This window comes from Mytilus trossulus, chromosome 6 (genome assembly GCF_036588685.1).
Source record: "Mytilus trossulus isolate FHL-02 chromosome 6, PNRI_Mtr1.1.1.hap1, whole genome shotgun sequence".
NCBI lineage: Eukaryota > Metazoa > Mollusca > Bivalvia > Mytilida > Mytilidae > Mytilus > Mytilus trossulus.
In genome coordinates, this window is record NC_086378.1 from 70,716,981 (window position 1) to 70,734,860 (window position 17,880).

Consider the following 17,880-nt stretch of genomic DNA (forward strand, 5'->3'; position numbering starts at 1 on the left):
TAGGACTTCTATGGATATATAAATAGAAAGAAGATATAACAAAAAAGAGTTTATAACTGAATGTATTCATAACTTTTTTGGGTTGTTTTTTTTTTGTTTTTTTTTGTTTGTATTACAGCTGTGTGTCTTACATAAGTTACCAAAAGGTTAAACATGAGAGTGGTTATATAGTTAAGGTTCGGTAAACACTGGTACTTTCAGATGCTTTTATTTAACTTATCAGACAGACATCGTATGACGAGAGGTAGTGATTACTAACACTGATCATCAGACCATAGATTTAATGGCTATAATTTCGATGACCAGACTAACCATTGACTCTAATAGTTTGAGGGATTTCAAGAAAGAGAAATATGTAAATGTCAATTAAGGATGTAAACCTCTGAGAATCCAAAAATTTCTAGAATTAAACTTTTTTAACCTGATTTTGTGGGTTAACATGACTGCAAAAATAAATAATTGGTGAAGAAAAAATCATATGGTGGTTCACTTCAGTTATGATTGATTATGATATTTTTAAAATTTATTGATGTTTTCCCTTGAATCACATGGTTTTTTTAATTTCAGAACGTAATTACAACGAGAATGGAACATCATAAGAATACATCCTTAAAAAATACATTTTTTTAAGCTATATTGATTTTCTTATTCATCTTATATATTGCAAAATCTAATATACTGACCTATCGGTTTATTTGTCTTTACCTTGTTTACTTTCTTCACTGAAAAAAAAAGAAAACTCTTAAAAAAAATATAGCATATATCTAGCATTTTGTTGATATCTTCTATTTTAACGGCATACTAATAATATCCTATAAGCAAACACAATATACTTCTCTTGATATCTTATAACGTAATTAAACTGCTATGATTTCTGTGATAATCACTATATAGACTTAAAATGTACTCTCTTCATTTTTCATGCGAACTTAAAAGCGATGCATTTGTTTTATATCGATTTTCAAAAATATTTTGTTCTCTTAAGTTTGTGGAACAAAATCCCAGAATTAATCGAAAATGGAGAAAGCTAAAATGAAGATCCTTGCTGTTAAATTTTTTTCCTCGAAAGTGGTGTGATCTTGTTGCTTATTCTTTAGTTTTTCTATGTCGTGTCATGTGTACTATTGTTAATCTGTTTGTCTTTTTCAGTTTTAGCCATGGCGTTGTCAGTTTATTTTCGATTAATGAGTTTGACTGTCCCTCTGGTACATTTCGTCCTTCTTTTATTGACTCCTTGTTATTGAGTGTATATTTTGCAATTGGTTTTATATGCGATGGTTTGCAGTTATTGTATTTAAATGCACATGATATTTTTTATTTTAAAACACTTTTTTGGCAGGATTCTAGATATCAAAATTTGAGAAGGCTGCTTCTTTTAAACAAACAAACATGGTACAATGAGAAGGCACTTTCGAATGGAATACAATCTATAGAGAAAAATTTTGAATGTCACCAATGTTGGACAGTCACACCAAACTGAAGATGAAATATCAAAGTTGATTTCATGCTGGTTTTGATGAAACAACCCTCAAACTTTTACCAAATGTCAAAGTAAATACAGCGATTTGTTCAAAGTTACAAGTTTATCACATTATACGATTCTAACTTTTACATTGCTTTCAAGCTATATATGATCGAGAGTAAAATAATAACAGGTAAGATATAGGTTTTGTGCTTTCGTCTCCCATCAGATCAAACATTTTCAGACTTTAAACTCATACTTGCAAAACGACAGCAGTGTGCACAAATTAATTGTTTTCTCGGATACAACATCCATACGTTGATTTTAGGCAAGACGATTCGGGTTAATTTAATAAATAATTAGATCATTCAATCCTTACATAGTACACGTATATAGAACTTCCCAACACCTATATACTGCAACATAACATTTCTTCATTGAATCAAACGAGACATGTAATCATTAACGTGTATGATATTCGATGGAGTATCTAATACAAAAACTCATGATCAATAAATAGAAGAAATAAAATTAGTGTTAAAGGAAATATACTCACCTTTTGGTTTGATTTCAACTGAAACATAAAAAAGAGCAAAACAGTTATTAAAATAAGAAAGAAGCTAGAACATTTGTTTTGCTTGCCCTTGTGATTTGAATTTGTATTTGTATTATAAAACAAAATCGTGTCGAGCATTTTACAACAATTTCATTCTTTGAAATAAGTTAGTATATATTTATACAAATATTTATGCAAATAGTTATTTACTAATTTATTTATAATCCATCATGTGCATGGCTTCCAAATGTGCGTCTCTTTAGCTCGACATCTTAAACGCGTTTTTATTCTTAGACATAATTTTGCAGCAAAATAGAATTGAGAATGGAAATGGAAGTCGTGCTTCATATTGCCCCTAAACAAAAATGTGTACTAGTTCAGTGACAATGAAGGCCATGCTAAACTCCAAAACGTCAAAATGAACTAAAATAAAATATCATGCAACTAGTCTACAATAAGTTATTGCTTCCTAGCAAACAGAAATATTGTTCGTTTTTCAAGCATTCAGATGTTTGTTTAAAAAAAAAAATGTTTGAATTCAGATTTAAACACGAAAAGGGTCTTGATGCATGAAAAGAATGAAATTTTCCCTATTCATATGTCATTACAAACTTATTTTTGGATTTTTGTTTTGTAATAAATCACAGTGATAGCATTCAAGTTCAAATGGAGAAATATGACCATATTTTTACCTAAAAAAACTACTCTGTGTATAGACTCACCTGTACAGTTTGAAAAGTTTTAAGGCCTAGCATCCACTAGATACAAAAAAGTTAAATTTTATTCAACATATCAGAAAGATAAAATCGTTTTTGGAACTTGATGGGCATTTTTTTTCCTTCTGGCAGAAGGTGTAAAAATAAACACATGAATAACATTTGATATCGTCCACTCAATTACTACCTTTAACTCACCTAAAGATGTGTAGATATCTCTTGTCCATGCAAATCAAGGACAAGCATTACAATAGAAACCAGATGTTACCTGAGAGGGAACATCTTAAAGTTTTATCCCAACTTAAAGTTTAATTTTACACCTTCTGCACTAAATATGCCAGAAAAATTCAAAAAAATAATTATCATTCTAATATGCATAATACATTTAACTTTTAAATATCTAGTGGATGACAGGACTTAAAACTTTCCAAACTGCACAGATAAGTCTGTACTGAAAATACGGCCATATTTATCCATTCGTTATGATGAACATTAAGGTTTATTATCCCTTCTGCGGTCTGTGCAAAATTGAAATTTTCAAACTACTATAGTATCAAAACAGCTCCTCCTATTCTTTGATATTCCAAAGAAATTTGGTCAACGGCGCAATTGACAGTGCAATAACTAAAAAATCATTCAGTTGATGCACTTTCCTAAAATTAACCGAAGTAAACTCACTTGAACGTCAAAGGGAAAATTACTATTCATGTTACTATAACTATTAAATTTTCTCAAAACAGATCTCCTTTTTATGAAATGTATAACAATTACATTAATAATATAGAGCATGCGAATACGGTATAAGAAATTAGAGGCAACTCAACAGTTTGAAACAAAAACTATAAAAAAAAATAATAATTAACATTGAAAAGAAGATTAACAATGATCAATGGAATTTTGTTGACAATGTGATTAAGCTTTTCTTATATGATCTTATATGGGTACACTGTGTAACGAGGAATCTTTTCAATTTAATGATAAATTAAAAAAAATTGTTTTAAGATTTCACAGCTTTCGTCGTTTTAATTTGCCAAGAAAAATTAAAAATGTATGTGATAAAACTATAATAAACTATTGAATCTGAATCTGTTTTCTAAAGGTTTACAAAGTCTGCAATAATTTCGTTTTTGAGTAAATATACTATCAAGGACAAGCATTACAATAGAAACCAGATGTTACCTGAGAGGGAACATCTTAAAGTTTTATCCCAACTTAAAGTTTAATTTTACACCTTCTGCACTAAATATGCCAGAAAAATTCAAAAAAATAATTATCATTCTAATATGCATAATACATTTAACTTTTAAATATCTAGTGGATGACAGGACTTAAAACTTTCCAAACTGCACAGATAAGTCTGTACTGAAAATACGGCCATATTTATCCATTCGTTATGATGAACATTAAGGTTTATTATCCCTTCTGCGGTCTGTGCAAAATTGAAATTTTCAAACTACTATAGTATCAAAACAGCAAAGAAAAAGAATAAAAGAGATGGCCCATTTTTTACATATACGAAGGGGAAACTCCGTACAAAACATTATTATAGTAGAAAAATAGAATTTGGTTTTAAAAAAACAAAAGATTTATACAGAGCTTTTTTGTTATAAAAATGTTAACATAGATTACTCACTTGTTAATCTATGATGTGCTAGCGTTTATTATTTACAAAAAGTCCTAAACAACCTTTAAATTCCAAAACACATCTCGTGCTGAGTCACTAAAGTCGAGCGCACCCTAGAAGGTGTCCATACTAATATTTGTTTAAATCAATATTAAAATTTATAAAGTTGTTTTAAAATAAAACGTTGCTAGCACTGCATGCAATAATCCTCTGTCTATCAAGCATCGAATTGTCAAATATGAGAGTACAAGGGGAAAGACTGTGGATTTTCTATAAAATTTCCATATGTTAGCATTGATTCAACACAAGGGTACATACTCCTTAAGTTATATAACCAGCCTTTTACGATTTAACACAGGCACAAATATTTATAAGCGGAGACAGAATTTTATTATAAAGAGAAAATTACTTTACTTTCAGCGACATTTTTTTTTTAGTATATTATTAATTTGACAAAATAAAAACAATAGGAAAATGTAGTAATTTAGACTACATTTTGTTTCATTTTTTATTTTTATACTTCTCGAAGGAGGCGTGGCCAGACTGTGCATTAACAACTCTGAGATGGAAGTTAAGAGCACTGATTTAAGCTCCTCCTATTCTTTGATATTCCAAAGAAATTTGGTCAACGGCGCAATTGACAGTGCAATAACTAAAAAATCATTCAGTTGATGCACTTTCCTAAAATTAACCGAAGTAAACTCACTTGAACGTCAAAGGGAAAATTACTATTCATGTTACTATAACTATTAAATTTTCTCAAAACAGATCTCCTTTTTATGAAATGTATAACAATTACATTAATAATATAGAGCATGCGAATACGGTATAAGAAATTAGAGGCAACTCCAAACAGTTTGAAACAAAAACTATAAAAAAAAATAATAATTAAAATTGAAAAGAAGATTAACAATGATCAATGGAATTTTGTTGACAATGTGATTAAGCTTTTCTTATATGATCTTATATGGGTACACTGTGTAACGAGGAATCTTTTCAATTTAATGATAAATTAAAAAAAATTGTTTTAAGATTTCACAGCTTTCGTCGTTTTAATTTGCCAAGAAAAATTAAAAATGTATGTGATAAAACTATAATAAACTATTGAATCTGAATCTGTTTTCTAAAGGTTTACAAAGTCTGCAATAATTTCGTTTTTGAGTAAATATACTATGGCTATTAAAATCTTGAAAATTAATCCATAGCCACAGTACAGCTACATGATATGATAGTTTTCAAATTATTATCAATGATTTACAGAATATATTTACCCGGTAGTTACAATCATAAAATACAAGATTTTAAGGTTCACAGAGCAATTTAATCACTTATATTAGTAGTGATGACCATTTTGAATTTGTAAGAAATAAAGAAATCGTTTGTTTTTGAACTTATGAACTAAATGTTTTGTGTGCTGTGCAAATTTTTTAAACAACGAAAATGAAGATATCAACGAAATAACACCCTGAGTTTCAATAAGTTCTGCAGTTATATGGAGTGGCACTTTAAGAATCGGAATTCGGAGATTTGAAAAATTACTTTTACTACTTTAGAGGAGCGAGTCTGTGATTATTTTAAAGATATTTTAGAAAATGAAGCACAGTTTCTTTTATCGTTGTTTCCATCACATGACGATTTAAGAAAATATTTGATAAAGAGAGAGATGTTAAGTTTTTTTTATATCATAAACAGAAATCACGTGTTTTTATTTACAAATATATATATAATTCGTAGCTGTGCCAAAACCTTTTATCCTATTTTGAATATATGTAGAACGTTTATACTGCAAATATGTAATAATAAATTTGTTTTATAAACATGTACAGCATAGCTCACTGAATGGCTCTCTCTTTATATCAAAATATTAAACACTAAATGTATTCTTTTTTGTAAAATATTATTAATAGATGAGATATAAATGAAAATTTAAATTAGAAAAAAAGATATATTAATAACTATGACATTACATTATGTCACTTTCCAATCGTTCTTATAAACAAACTCAACATAAAAGCAGTTAATAGTAACTGGGCCGGGGTTGGCTACCAACAGTCCTACTAACAATGTAATAGGAAGACGCAATAACTTTAAATGAAAGAGAAAATATACTGACCTTTTGGCCTAATTGTAACTGAAACGTGTGATATTCAATAAAATAAATAAAAGATATAATATATGCAATAGAAAATGAAGACAGTTTTTAAGGCTTGTTTAATCATTATTTTACATCTTTTACAATATACTTGCATTAAATGATTATGCTATTTGATTTCTTTTCGAATAAAAGTATTTGTAATTATAACAATAATATAAATTGAAACGAAATTTGTTTGTATAAAAGAAGTAGATATCTTGGAACATGTATTTATCTGTTTCGGTTTAAATTTAAAAAAATGAATAATTATGTATAAGTTAACATTATTGACCTCACACCAAGATACACTAAAGTATGCATTGAAAAAAATCACATATCAAAGTAAATAGTCTCACCCGTTGGTTTAATGGTCACTGAAACATAAAATAAGGATGTGAATATAAATGATTTAAACAATTTAAAAAGTAGTCCAGTATAGGGTGCATTTCTTTCTAACACAAACGATACAAACGGTTAAGCGTGCACATGTTTTGATAATTTTTGTCTAATATACGTTTGCAAAGTTTACGTAAACTTTAACAAACTATGCACTCGTTCAAAATGCGTCTACAGTTTGTCGTTCATCGTTTGTTAGAACAAACGCTACATTTGTCTAACTTCATCCTGATAAAACGATGTATTTGGTTTTACGTTCGTTAAAAGTTTGTTTACCAACAATATGTGCATGCATTATTAAAAGTTTCAACACTGAATGAACGATGTATTTGTTTCTTCTTTTGTAGCGTTAAGAAAACAACAACAAACGCCACACAACGTTTTCAAAGTATAGGTTAGTAAGAAATGCACTCATAATCAAATTTCTGTAAACTATATTACCCTGTAAATATTGTTTGTCTTAATGTAATGTTGAGATTATTTAAATTAGCTGCTAGTACATAGTCTAGCAATCTTTATAGCTAGCTTGCAAAATGTACAAACCATATGAATAAGCTAGGGGATTTTACAAAATCTCTATCATAATCGAATTGAAAATACATTTTTTTAGATCATCAGAAACACTGAACATTTTCTCATTAATGCATGTATTGTTGATAATGCATCTTACAAAGTTTAGACGAACACCGTGGTCTCAAAAGTAAAAGACAAAGCGATTAGTTATGTACAATAAGTTCAAAAATGAATACCAATAACTTTTAAAGTCCTAAGAAAAGAGTTTCTTGCATTATGTATAAGATTTAAATGGAAAATAAAACAATAGTCATAAAATATAATACTGATATCGCATTTAAAAATAAACATTTGTGTACAGTTCAGTTCCATGAGACTTTCTTTATCTATTTGCCCACAATTTGCAGGTCATTTTGTAAGAAACAAAATTCAAAAATATGGTATACTCTTTCAAATTTAAATTGCAAGTCATACATATGTAAATCAATGAAGATAAAGAAAGCAGCATACCACCGATATGACAGGTATGTTGAAAATTTTAAATTTTAATAATCTTTTGTCTGCTCTCCTTGTGGATACATAGAAATGAAAAGTTCATAAAAAGCTTCATTGATGTATATTTGGATTGGTGTTTATATTTTTAATTACTGTTATCAATACAGATTTAATAAGCTTGAAAAAGTGTAAATGCTTTTTTGGCGTGCCAAAATGCAAGTATTCCAGTATTTAAATAACAATTTTTTAGTCAAGATTTCCTTGGGGCAAAAATCAAACTGATTGACATGTTACATAGGTCTATCTCTGTCTTGAAATTGCAAATCTGTGTCATCATTGCTTTTTAAAACAGTGAAAGATTCGTTGAAGAAGATGCCCAAAAATGATCTTATAAAACGGAATTGAAATGTAAAAATAAAAGCAGATACATCAGTAAAAGACTAAGACATACATAATGTATCTTGACAACATACCTTTCGGTCTAATATTCTTTATAATTTTCACTGAAAAATAAATTAAAGAATGCATAACAACATCAAGATGCATATATCGTATATATCGTATTACTCACAATAAGATTTAAGATCAATAGCAAAAACCCTGGGTTTTTTAGTCAAACTTCAGGCAAAGTCAATAAAATTGAGAAAGGAAATGGTGAATATGTCAAAGCGACAACCACCCGACCATAGAGAAAACAACAGCCGAAGGCAACCAATGGGTCTTCAATGTAGCGAGAATTCCCGCATCCGTAGGTGTCCTTCAGCTGGCCCCTAAAATATGCATAATAGTACAGTGATAATGGACGTCATACTAAACTCCGAATTATACACAAGAAACTAAAATTTAAAATCATACAAGACTAACATAGGCCAGAGGCTCCTGACTTGGGTCAAGACTTTTTTTAACTCACTAATTCGAACGGTAGATTCTTAGGAAGGCAGATTCCATGGTACACTAGTTTAACGACAAATCAACCAGTTTGCTTTTCTACTCTATTACTCCTCGTGCTGAGCAGTGAAGTAGGTAGATTGGTGACCTTCTGTTGTTGTTTTTTTCTATGGTCAGGTTGTTGTCTCTATGACACATTCCCTATTTCCATACTCAATTTTTATCTAATCAATTTTATGAAAACAAGTATGATTAAACACACTGTGATTGTGCTAATACAACTCAAACGATTCATGTATTTAAGTTGGCTGAAACTAAAAGCGTGGCAGGGCGAAAACAACTCAAACAATAGACCACTTTCGAGTTCATCCGTCACCGGCAAAAACTCGTCAATTATGCACGCCTTTATGACGTCATTTACCAGATAGAGGGGCTCGCCTGTATCCCTGCACTATTTACGTTCATCAAGCGTCTAAGTGATCGTTTTTGTACAGGATAAACTAGAAATAATGGTTGCTCTGTAGGTACTTACTGACAATTCCCTAATGACAGCAGTGTTGATTGTCTATTTTCAGAATTCAATTTGCCGAATAATTCGTACAATATAGAATTATAATTTTCCAACCACTCGCTCAACATTGTAAGGAAGTGACGACGCCCCTAAACGCACAGATGACGGTGATAAAGGCGCGTATAATTGACGAGTTTTTTCCGGTGACGGATGAACTCGAAAGTGGTCTATTCACGACTTTAAGTTGGCGGGCGCTTAATATGTGGGAGGGCCAATTCAACACAAACGACACATGAATTAAGTTGCCTGAAACTAAATGTCGAACAGGTCAAATGCAACCAAAACAATGCATATATAAGTTAGCTGAGACCAAATATGTAACAAAGCAAATCCCACTCAAACGGTTCATGTATTTATGTTGGTCGACAATATATGTGTGAAAACTGAAAACTAAAACGATTCATGAATTTAATGTACTGAAACTGAAACTAATGTATTTTTCGATATTATGTTTCCCCTTTATAAAAATCACTTATGGTTGATTATTACTAGATCTTATTTTAGAATAGTGACATTTTTGCATATTTTTGTATTGATGTTCATTTTGTGGACAATACACACGTTTTGCGTACCAAATTATACGTCATCTATTTTTTTCGCTGTTAACAGTTTTTAACCTTTCAAGTTAAGCTTTTGAGATAAAAAAAAAAAAAAAAAAAAAAAAAAAAAAAAAAAAAAAAAACTGTCGTTTAATGCCAAAAAATCCTATAACTAGTGTAGTATTCTTGCCGTGATGTCATTTGTAAATTGTAGATCTATTTTGATCGGAGCAAACCGGTACTTTATAACACTTAAACCCTCAAAACTAGTATAAACGAAACATACTGACCTCTATTTGGTTTAACTTTGTTCTGAGCTTTTGTCCCTGAAAGATACAAATTTGCTTTTGATAGAGAAAACATTGAAATAGGATCTGACTTTATTAAACATAATTTTATTATTGTTAGTAATAATGGGATGCAATCATGTTTAAGATATATTTTTTCATTATTATTTTTCATTTTTTCTTTCTCTTATAAAAAGAATACTAGTACCTACGATTTATGTAGATACTACTAGATATATTTTATATAAAGTGTTAGCATCTCAACAACTGACAACCGATTTCGTAATTATGAAAACAAACAAAAATGGAAATCTAACTCAAAGAGCCAATTTTTAAATGTCTGCATATTTATGTTTATCGGGGAAATCTACCACCTTCTACGCAGTTGGATAGTATGTTAAAGTTTTGTTTCAACTACGACAGTTCACAAGGTTAAATAAGGAATTAGATCATTGAAAAGTCATCAAATTAAGTTCAGTAACTTAGAAGTTATACTCCGACTTTTGATTGGTTCAGATAAACATACCTCTTGATCTGCTTTTCCCTGTATTCTTTTGCTTCTTATTAAATATCTTGACCACAGGTGTCTTGGTGGCTAAAAAATATTGAAATGAATAAAAAAAAAAATAAGCGGTGTAAAACTGCAGTCTTCGAGATTTACTTTTAAATCCACAAGCCCGATGCTCAATTATACAAATATTTAGTTGAAATCTGTTAATTTGTAGATAAGAATTTTACAAGCTTGAAAGCAATTTAACAAGCCTTGGCTTGCGGACTTATGGTTAAGCGTGAGAATTCAGGACGATTGTTCAAATTTGTTTATCACAAATGTATTGCCTTTTATGAACGAGCAACTAGTCACTTTATTTCGGTCTAATTCTCATTTTTGTCAAGCCATTTGGAGAATAAGGATTTAAAGATTTTATCATTCATTGTTATTTTGACATACAACGTAATTTTGGTGTGCAAAATAATAAGTTATAAGATTGTCTCGGAAAGAACTCGATTGTGTTTAAGTCACATATTTTGCTCGTGGAAAAAAGCTATCTGTACATGAAGAAAATTCAAATTTCTTTTTAACAATATTTTCAATCACATCGTAATAATTGTCAACTTACCATTGCCTAATTTGTCTTTTAATCCCTTTACCTCTTCAAGCAGATTCTTGTAATTTGCTGTGAGTTCTGTAGTTTTTGTCTGACAAAGAAAATGTTGAAAGTCGATTTCATTTGTCATAATGCAAAAAAAAAAAAGAAAGTGAGAAAAAACAGATGCAATCTCATGAGCGAAATATTTTCGAGAATAAAGTGATCGGACTTGTTGTCGAAGTTGACCAGATCTCGACATTGCCTAACAACAAAAACATTTTTTTTTAATATATGCGTTCCCATTAGGTAAACTATTCCTTAACAGTTGTTAAAGAATTCACTGCAATAAATTTGTTAAGAATTTATTATTTCTGTTTACCTTCGGAGCACGTGCGTTTATATTTTTCGTCACGGTTTTATCCTCGCACTTGTGGGGTGGCCGAAGTATAAACAAGAGGTGCTTTAAACTAAATTTTAGCTATTTTCGCAGTATGATTTGAAACGCGAAAATAAAACGAGTGCGAATATTACAATGAAATCCGAACAAAATATGAAGACAATATATGAAAGTTTGTAAATGGGGATATGTCTATTTTTAAACATCGTTTCTAAAGACGACAGATCTTTACCACAAAGCAAAACTTTATTTCTGAAGGAAAATCAGTGTAAGTTATCATAACTTTATCTTTGGATAGTCCTTTATGATCCAAATGGACATAACGGATATTGCTAATAAGCAATCGTTACAGTTATATACATAACATCTGTCCATCAGTTCTAAAATGATTTCCCATTGTATCTACTGCATAGAATAATGACCTTGAAAAATTAACTTAAAATGCATTAGTTCTGTCATCATTTAATTCACTCTTATATAAGCTCATTCCTCATTTGTTATCGTGATTTTAAACATGACTAATCGTTTAAAATTAGAACCGACAAAAAAGAATTTGGTAACTTACAACTTAACTTAAATTAAAAACATTTATTAACACTTTACAGTTTCCAAATCATTTATGATTTTTCTTATGTTGTTCACCTTGCGTTACATCGCGAAATTTGTTGGTAAATCGTGAAAAAAAGACGGTGCGAAAACCGGTTAACAGTATATAAGTAAAAAAAAAAATACATCGTTACTTATGATCACTTTATAAGTTCACAGACGGTCAACTCTCCCACTATCGAATTAATAAACCAGCAGACGTTTGAGAAACTTCACTCATATATTAAATACTGTGAGTAGTATTGATTTGAAAGGAAAATAAATGGACAATAGACGTCTGCAAACAATTTGTCATTTACAATGTGTAACTGAGTGGCCATATCAAATGAAACTGGTGTGTTTGTTTATTTTGCTAATTTCTGCAGACTGAAACTTATTCACATCAAAATTCAGGTAAGTTTTTAAATTTTCTGAAACAAAGACTATATTGATTGATTGTTGGTTGCTTAACGTCCAGTGGCAAATATTTCATGCATATTCAGGACGAGAACAAGTTAACAATAATTACAATAGGTAGGTTGTTGTAATAGAGGCCATTATGGATGATGGTCGGGGGAATTTGGACTGCCACTGGAAAATGAGGGTATATTGGATAGGGACAGAAATTTTGCCTTGCAACAGGCCACCTACGGACCCCTCAAAGAGTTGTCGCAAGGGTTCTTAACGTGCAAAGAGCGTGGCACTCTCTTTACACGAGGCATCGGATTTAACGTCCCCCTTCTGACCGGACGTGACTGCGAACTTGATACATCCCGCACAGCCAAACGGACGCCCCACTTCGGCAAGCGTTTTACTGCCGGTCGGGAGAAGACCAAGTGACCATATTTCTATACCCCAGTCACCCTTGGGCTATATATTACTTTTATATATATAGGTCCTACAATGTTTTAAATTTTTCCTTGTAGTAGTAGATGTTGTTTTCGTGAAAAAAACATAGCTATATCTATCATTTCCTTTTGATGGACCTAATGACGACGACGACGGTCATCAAAGAGTAAATGACTGAAGCTAAGTTCGAGGGAAACCATGATGAAAAGAAAAAAGTAAAATCACAAAAATACTGAACTCCGAGGAAAATTGAAAAAAGGAAAGTCCCTAATGAAATGGCAAAATCAAATGCTCGAACACACCAAACAAATATGATAACAATAATTTAAACTGTCATATTCCTGACTAGTACTGCTATTTTTCTATGTAAAAAAGGTATATTAAACCCGGTTTTATAACTAGCCAATAAACTCATCATAGATACCAGGACTAAATTTTGTATATACGCCAGACGCGCGTTTCGTCTACAAAAGACTCATCAGTGACGCTCGAATCCAAAAAAGTAAAAAAGGCCAAATAAAGTACGAAGTTGAAGAGCATTGTGGACCAAAATTCCAAAATGTTTTGCCAGATCTAACTAAGATTATCTATGCCTGGGGTAGAAAAGCCTTAGTCTTTAAAAAAATCTATATTTTGTAAACAGTTAATTTATAAATATAACTATATCAATGATAATTCATGTCAGCACAAAAATTACTAACTACTGGGCTGGTGATACCTCGGGGAAATAAATCTCCACCAGCAGTGGCATAAACCTTATTTTTATTACAGCTGCATACAATTTCAGTAAGTTTCCATCACTTACAACAAGAATATCAATAATTATTCTTAACAATGATACTGAAAGAATTGCCAACGAATCATTTAGTCAAACCCTATGCCATTTCTCCAAACGTTTTACTCGGAGTTCAGTTTTGTTAGTGATTTACTTTTCACTAGGATTACGCAAGTAAAATAGAGCAGGTCATTCAGGGAAAATAACAATATAGAAGTCTATAAAACAGATCAACCAGAAAAGATACAAACATGAAATTAATATAGCTTTAATTGATTTTAAAGTATACTATTTAATAACTGTTGTGACAAAGTTTGATTCATATCAAATTGAACGCCTGGATTTTTTTCAAAATTTGCACATTGTTCTATTGTATCATGTTTGTCTATTGAGTTATCAACGGTAACAGGGTTTTAATTTGATACGCCAGACGCGCATTCCGTCTGCATAAGACTCACCAGTGACGTTTAAACGTGCTCCATGATTCAGTATTTATTAAGATAACGCTCTGTTAATTTCAGCAATAGCACACGAAAGATAATAAGCTAGTAAACATTTACGAATACAAAACTTTTGGTTCAGTTCACATAAAACAATACAAACATAAGCTCTTGAGAGAATTTATCAGAATATAATTAACATGTTCTTGACATTACAACACAAAAATAAATCAACTAAAGTATAAATGTAAGGGCATCATGCATGTTGGACTTAGTTTAGCAGTATTATATGCGTTAGTATAACAATTTACTTAATTTTTAATATTAAGAAATATTTACATTTTAAATTCAAGAAACAAATATTTGTTCCTCAAATAGTTGATGCCCATATAGAAACATTTTATATATACATCGCATCACAAATATTCCTTTGGAACCTTTTGGATTGTTTGTGTGTCGATGAACGAATGATCCTTTAACATCATTTATTCTATTTTTGGGTAAGTGATTTGATCCAAAAGAAAGAAAAGATGACAAGGATACGAAAGAGACAAATCCCATTAAACCTTTAAAATTAAATTAAAGATACATAGTTGCATGATATTCTTGAGGTTTATTTTCTATACCTGCTTGTGTTTCATCTTGGTTATCTGTTTCGTTAGGTCATTCACAACATGGTTCAAACGTTTGTATTCTTTTGTTGTTGTCGACATCAACTTTAAGAAAAAGGAATAAATAAATACGAATTTTAAGGTTGAAAATGAAAGGAAAATCGTCTGACAACATATCAGTAAAATCACCAAATTCCTTACAGATTGCAGTATTCTAGAAATATGTTTTTATCGAAAGAAATGAATGTTGAACAAATCCTTTATGACATCACCTTATATGACCTATTACGAGAGTTTTACTAACCTTTATAAAACGTGAATAGCAGATGCTTCCAACTCTTTTGGATTATTCGAGTTTAATCCTTAAGTATTTGGTTCTACTTGTCTTAATTAATCTGTGTTGTAAATACTAGTGCTATCTTCTTTTTCCTTTTCTATTTTGTTTCTATCAATCGTGATAAAATTTTCAGGGTAGAGTCCTTAATGATAAGTACTCGTATCTTGTCCAGTTGAAGTAATTTATGTGATACCGATCTACGATTTTCATAATAGCAATTTAAAAAAGTTCGTCTGTAGCTGGCGTACAAACTTTGCAATAATACATGTAATATTTGGTGAACAAATAAAAAGGTTCTGTCTTCCAAAGTCAACTTGTCTATACAAGAAAACAAATCGCGTATCATTGAAAAATAAGCTGTCGTTCGTCGTGATTTTGTAATATTTTAAGTGCTTAAGAATCCCAGTCAGTAAACTACCAGTTTCTGAAGTTAAAATGTAGAAAAATGTAACAAAAAATCCATTGCATATATATTTTCAAATGACATTTTCGGTAAATAATGTGTTTTCACCGCAGATGGCATTGATAAAATGCGCGATATTTGACATCATCCTTAATCTATATGAAGTATCTGCTGGACTTACAATCGTTTATTAGATTTTTTTTCAAAAGTCATATCCACAGCTGCATAAGTCTAATGCGTATGATTTTTATACGCAATATCTTTAAGAGTTAAGTATTTTAATTTTATTTACTTCTTAAATATTTATTGTATAAACATGGATTATTGCAAGAGTAGTTTCTGAATTCAAGATCTCAGATATATGCTATATATTTTTTCACACAACAATAATGTTCTTACCTCCTGTTTTGCTTTAGAAGATCCAGCGTCCGTCATTTTTCGTCTCTGATTGTTCATTGTAATTTTGTTATTAAGTTTGTTTATGGTGGCATTGCTAGTTTGCATTGCCTTAGTCAAATCCTTAATTTTGTTATCTAAAGTATCCATCTTTTTCAATTGATCTTTCTGACTGACATTCTCATTGTTCAGCTTGTTGAAAATATAAAGTTGTCTCTCATTCAATTTGTTAATACTACCAGTTAGTCCTCCCTGAAATAAACGATGTCATACAGTTTAATCTTTCAGTAAAGATAGATTCATGGTACTTAAAAAAAATGTCAACAGTTTTGCAGAATTTTTTTTATCATAACATATAATGTTAGAACATAACGGTTAACCAGTAAGACTGTGATCAGATATCTTGCTTACATTTCGTTCATATCAAGGTGTAAATGTTTGAGTAATAATGCTCCCATACAATCAGTAATAATATTTAACCATAATCAATAAATTAAAACAACACATTATAAATTTAATGTGATTTTCTTGATTAACCTTCATCAGTAAAGCTCGAATATTTGGAAGCCAATGATATATAAGAACCGATTCAGTTGAAGAGCTTTATGACACAACGATAGCCAGATCAATATAAGGTCAAATGTGCATGAGGGAGCGGAAACCTTAGTTTCTTTATCATTTCAAAACTTATAAAAGGACATTTTTAGAAAAGTCTTGTTATAAATCATGTCCGTACAGAAATTGATGAAACGTAAACCTAGGTGTCCAGGTATCGACCCAGTACTACAGAAGATGAAAAGAACACAGTTTAAAGTTTATGCCTCCGAAGCGCTTTTCTGGATTTACATTCATTACGAGGTTCAAAGCAAAAGAATTCTGACAAATTCATTATAAATACGCAAGTCTATACTGTATAATGAAATACCTTATTCAGCTGTTTTTCCATCAGTTTAAGTCTGCCCATAACAACTGTCTGCAGTTTAGATAATTCTGCATATTTCGTATTAAAATCCTTTGACATCTACAATATAAAGTAAACAGACAAAGAAAAATAAATTGCAGTGCCATTCATAAAGAATCTTTAAATCTATTGAATCAATATTGAATTTCTTTTTAGTTTGTAACTATAACTTATTGCAATAATGACAGCAGTTTAATTCTAAATCTGAAACTTGGCATATTAACCTTTGTTCTTTTTATTTGTCCCGATTTGACAACCGTCCTTATTCTAAGGTCTGCCTAAATGTCCTTCGAAACTAAGGACTTGTTAAATGTGTTGTTGATAGTGTGCCTTTCGTAATAGCTGACTATAGTTAAAGAGCTCACAAGAACTTACCTGTGAATCGCCTTTAACCCTTACTACAGGTTTATTCTTAAGAGTTTCTACTAAATCAGTCAGTTTTTTCAGTCTATCCTTTAAATATCTGTGTCTCCTGTAACCTGATTTCATTGCAGCCCATACTCGACCAATCTTAGAATGGAATTGTTTCAAATGCTTTCCGAAAGACTTCCCTTTTCTGTGTATTCCCATGATCGTTTTTACTATCATTATTTGGTTATTTTTTATTTTCTGAACGGTCTCATTATCCTACAAAATAAAATAAAAAACGGATTATTTTGAGATCTTGTCATTCATTTTCAGATATTAGCCATGGCTTTGATTAAAAAGATATATTGTGAAAAATTTTATTTACAAAGTATGTAAAATATCTGTTTGTGGTTAAAGCAGTTGCTCATATATATATTTGATTAAAACTATTCACGAAAAGGCCATATAAGATGAACAAAGGGACATCACACGTGATTTTCTTAATATAA

General features: G+C 30.5%; 1 protein-coding gene across 1 annotated transcript in view; it reads right to left on the reverse strand.

The window, feature by feature from the left end:
- LOC134722970 (myosin-7-like) overlaps positions 1–17,880 on the reverse strand; it is a 51,131-nt gene that overhangs the window by 17,389 nt on the left and 15,862 nt on the right. Inside the window, exons 5-16 of the mRNA XM_063586603.1 lie at positions 17,399–17,650; positions 16,988–17,083; positions 16,066–16,314; positions 14,942–15,031; positions 11,300–11,378; positions 10,708–10,776; positions 10,185–10,220; positions 8,370–8,399; positions 6,849–6,866; positions 6,472–6,489; positions 2,019–2,036; positions 684–722 (exon numbers count right to left, since the gene is read on the reverse strand). Coding sequence (XP_063442673.1) covers positions 684–722; positions 2,019–2,036; positions 6,472–6,489; positions 6,849–6,866; positions 8,370–8,399; positions 10,185–10,220; positions 10,708–10,776; positions 11,300–11,378; positions 14,942–15,031; positions 16,066–16,314; positions 16,988–17,083; positions 17,399–17,650 — 994 coding nt within the window. The remainder of the gene's footprint in view (positions 1–683; positions 723–2,018; positions 2,037–6,471; positions 6,490–6,848; positions 6,867–8,369; positions 8,400–10,184; positions 10,221–10,707; positions 10,777–11,299; positions 11,379–14,941; positions 15,032–16,065; positions 16,315–16,987; positions 17,084–17,398; positions 17,651–17,880) is intronic.